Source organism: Austrofundulus limnaeus, unplaced genomic scaffold, assembly GCF_001266775.1.
Source record: "Austrofundulus limnaeus strain Quisiro unplaced genomic scaffold, Austrofundulus_limnaeus-1.0 Scaffold229, whole genome shotgun sequence".
NCBI lineage: Eukaryota > Metazoa > Chordata > Actinopteri > Cyprinodontiformes > Rivulidae > Austrofundulus > Austrofundulus limnaeus.
In genome coordinates, this window is record NW_013952631.1 from 606544 (window position 1) to 610390 (window position 3847).

At 45.0% G+C, this 3847-nt stretch overlaps 1 protein-coding gene across 1 annotated transcript; it reads right to left on the bottom strand.

Annotated features, from left to right (window-relative positions):
* Window positions 1–9: 9 nt before the first annotated feature.
* kcna1a (potassium voltage-gated channel, shaker-related subfamily, member 1a) lies at window positions 10–3847 on the bottom strand. Its single transcript, XM_014019754.1, has one exon. The coding sequence runs from the start codon at window positions 3528–3530 to the stop codon at window positions 2055–2057; it is 1476 nt and encodes a 491-aa protein (XP_013875208.1). The 5' UTR covers window positions 3531–3847; the 3' UTR covers window positions 10–2054.

The following is a 3847-nucleotide window of genomic DNA, read 5'->3' on the forward strand; positions in this document are numbered from 1 at the left end:
TGGCCTGATTGTGCGCAGCTTTAAGTGTGGTGGGGAGGAGGAGGGGGGGCATAATTGTGGTACCCTACTTGCCCTATATGTAAGTGCTTGTGTAAAGGCTTTGGGACTATCACATTCAATATTGCATCACTGCAGTTTACACTTAAGGTTTGCATTATATACATTTCTGTTTGTGTGTATAGACATATATATAGGAAGCCCTGCACTGAAAGGTTGCAGCTCTGTAGCAGGTTTATAATGACCTCGCTGAGGTAGAGACCCTGACAGGATGCGTGGTGCACGACAAAAACAAACAAATACACAAATAAACTGAGGCAATGAGCAAAAAATCCAACATTCCCTTTTTGAATTAAAATGGTAAACATGCCGAGTACAATGCGTTGCTGCTAAATGGCATATTTAAGTGCATTTCAGCATGGAAACTAAGTTGTGCATGACAGCATCTGTATCTTTTTTTTTCTTTTTTTATTCTCGACCATTGTCCCCTGCTGTTTGAACCTTACTTGTGTAACATCTCAACCAGCAGCAGCTTCAACACCACAGTTCAATCACACACAAAAACCACTGAGGCACTTTCACCGATCCCGTTGGTGGAAGGAATAAAGGCACTGGCAACTAATATCGGAAGAACTCTCTGAAACGTGAAATGAAGTTTGGTATCGAGTCTTTTTTGATGTATTTTTGAAATCAGTTTGTACTAAAGTTAGATGGAAGCATGATTTAAAAAGATGTGAAATTTTCTTGTTCAAACAATGTCCATGCACTGCATTATTATCCTAACTGGTGCTTATTATGACTATATGCATTTTTGATAGTAAATTGACAATATGTAGTTCGTTCTTTTGTCTACTATTTAATTGGAAACTCTGCATCCTCATTGTGGGTTTATTTGATCATAATTCAGAAACACCCAATCCAATTTTTGACTTACTCAGTTTCCCTGACAATAGGGCACTGCAGAATGCATGAACTGCAACAAGCTGTATACTCACATCATGCATTAAATATATGAGGATACAAAAGTACCTTGGTCAATAAGCCATAATGCAGGTTACTTTTTTCATGCTATGATCTCATTTATGTACTGTTCCCTTAAAGATTTAACATTCAATTTCTATACTTCTAAATGATTAGCAATTCAAATAAATAAATAAATGAAAATAAATAAATAAATAAATAAATAAATAAATAAATAAATAAATAAATAAATAATAAAACTCATCCAGTGCACTTGGGTATGACAACATATGGGAAGTGGGGGAAGTGAACATCCTTTTCCACTTTGTGACATATGTCTCATGCACACTGATAGTCGACATGGAAAGTCTCTAGATCATGCTTGTGTGAAGCTTACTTTTTTCATTGTGCTGTGTTGTATCTATAAAGGGCATGGCATTGAATCACTTGGTGATAACACGATTACAGCAGCTGCCGCAAAACAGCAGCATTGCAGATGTCCGTGAAGCAAGCGGATCGCCATCTGTGTACATCCAAACGAGAGAGAGGTCAGTCTTCCTACTGTAAGGTGCTTTGCTGAGTAGCAGATCCTTTGCAGGGAGAGGAGAGAAGATTATGGGGGTTAGGTGGGAGGGGTGGGTTAAGGGGTGGGGGTGTTTAAGAGGGGTCATCTAACTTCTTGGCGGGTTACCTCTTGGCTCAGAGGCTTGAATGTCTGCAGTCATTTCTGGTGCATTGTGCAACTTGCTGAAATGTTATCTGTACTCCATGCATAAGGTTTGAATTTGTTATGCCATTGTCTCATAAGACAGGATGTGCTCTGCATCCCCTAAGGAGCCATGTATACATGTAATAATCAATGTTTTCTTTTTGACTTATCCATAGAGTCGTAGGATCAGTAAAATTAATTATTCTATCTACATGGGTAAGACTTTGAAAGCTTTGTTTTCTTGAGTTTCTTTCTTTATGGCTGAGCATATTTGGAGGCCTAATGCCATAGAGTGCTCTCGAGATGGGAGGTAACTGAAGCATTCCTAACTCGTGGTATACTCCACGTGCGACTGTACCATAGGGAGCCTAAATTACCTATGTGACGTCTAAACATCTGTAAGCAGCTTGCTTTTATTAACACAGTTTTGGTTGGCTATAGTGCAATTGCCAGTTCTAAGGTTTGCCTCCCTAAAGTTGTCGATGCTATTGTTGATATCCCCGTCAATCTCCATGTACTCTGACTTGCTGACGGTTGATGAGCTACGGCGGCTGGAGTTGGTTTCAGAGGGGATATTGGGGTTGCTGACATTAAGCAGTTGGGCCTGCTCCTCTCCCTCAGTTTCTCTGTGGTAGAAGTAGTTGAAGTTGGACACAATGACAGGCACTGGGAGTGCAATTGTTAAGACTCCAGCGATCGCGCACAGAGATCCTACGATCTTTCCCCCGATGGTGACCGGGACCATGTCCCCATAACCCACAGTTGTCATTGATACAACAGCCCACCAGAACGCATCCGGGATGCTGCCAAAGTGGGAGCCTTGCTCCTCCGCTTCGGCAAAATAGACAGCACTGGAAAACAAGATGACTCCGATGAACAGAAAGAAGATTAGCAGTCCCAGCTCTCGCATGCTAGCCTTCAGGGTCTGCCCCAGAATCTGAAGTCCCTTGGAGTGTCGTGACAACTTGAAGATCCGAAACACCCTGACCAGACGGATCACCCTGAGGATGGCCAGAGATGTCGCTTGCTCCCCCACACCCTCCTTTTCTGGGTCTTCTGCCAGCTCAGTGCCCAGTGTGATGAAGTAGGGGATGATAGCCACGATGTCAATTGTGTTCATCATGTTCTTGAAGAAGGCTGGTTTGCTTGGACACGCCAAAAAGCGTACTATCAACTCAAATGAGAACCAGATTATACAGAGAGTCTCAATGACAAAGAAGGGGTCAGTGAGGATATTTGGTTTATAATAAATAGTAATGTTCCCAAATGTCTCGAATCGACCGGCTGGGTCCTCTTTCAGCTGTGGTAAAGTCTCCAGACAAAATATGACTATTGAAATCAGGATAACCATCACAGAAACGATTGCAATCCCTCTCGCAGTGCCCGAGCTTTCTGGGTGCTCGAAGAGGAGCCAAATCTGACGCTGGAACTCCTTCTCGGGCAAAGGACGCTCTTCCTCTCTGATGAAACCCTCATCCTCACGAAACCTCTCCATGGCGTCCACTCCCAGCTCATAAAATTTGATTTCTTCTGAGAACATGTCCAAGGGAACGTTCACTGGCCTTCTTAGTCGCCCCCCAGACTGGTAGTAGTAAAGGATGGCATCGAAGCTTGGGCGGTTTCTGTCAAAGAAGTACTCGTTTCTCAGGGGGTCAAAATACCGCATCCTCTTTTTGGGGTTGCCCAGCAGCGTCTCCGGAAACTGGGAGAGAGTCTTTAACTGCGTCTCAAACCGGAGGCCGGCAATGTTGATGACCACCCTCTCGCAGCACTCGTGGTCATTGTGGTCCGGGGGGTAGGCATCCTGAGGGTGGCCCGGGACGGCCGAGGTCTCATCCATGTTGTCCCCCGCTACTACGGTCATTTTGGGGGAGCAGGAAGTGGCGACAGATGAGGAGGAGGAGGAGTGGGAACGATGCAGGGGTGTTGGTTAGTCGAACTGACCGGACATTCAGGGTTGGGAGAAATTTTTCCACTCCTCAGCTTCCCACACCCCTTAGATTGTTGGAGGCGTCCCCAGTCGCGAGGGGGGGCGGTTGGCTGCTTTGCCTCAGTGCGGCTCCACTGCGGCTCTCGCTGACTTGACCATTGCTGCTCTCCAGTGCATGTGCAGCAGTTGCTACTGCTGCTTCTGTCAACCAAAGAAAGAGGGAGGGAAGCAGGGGGGTGTGGGGGTGAGGA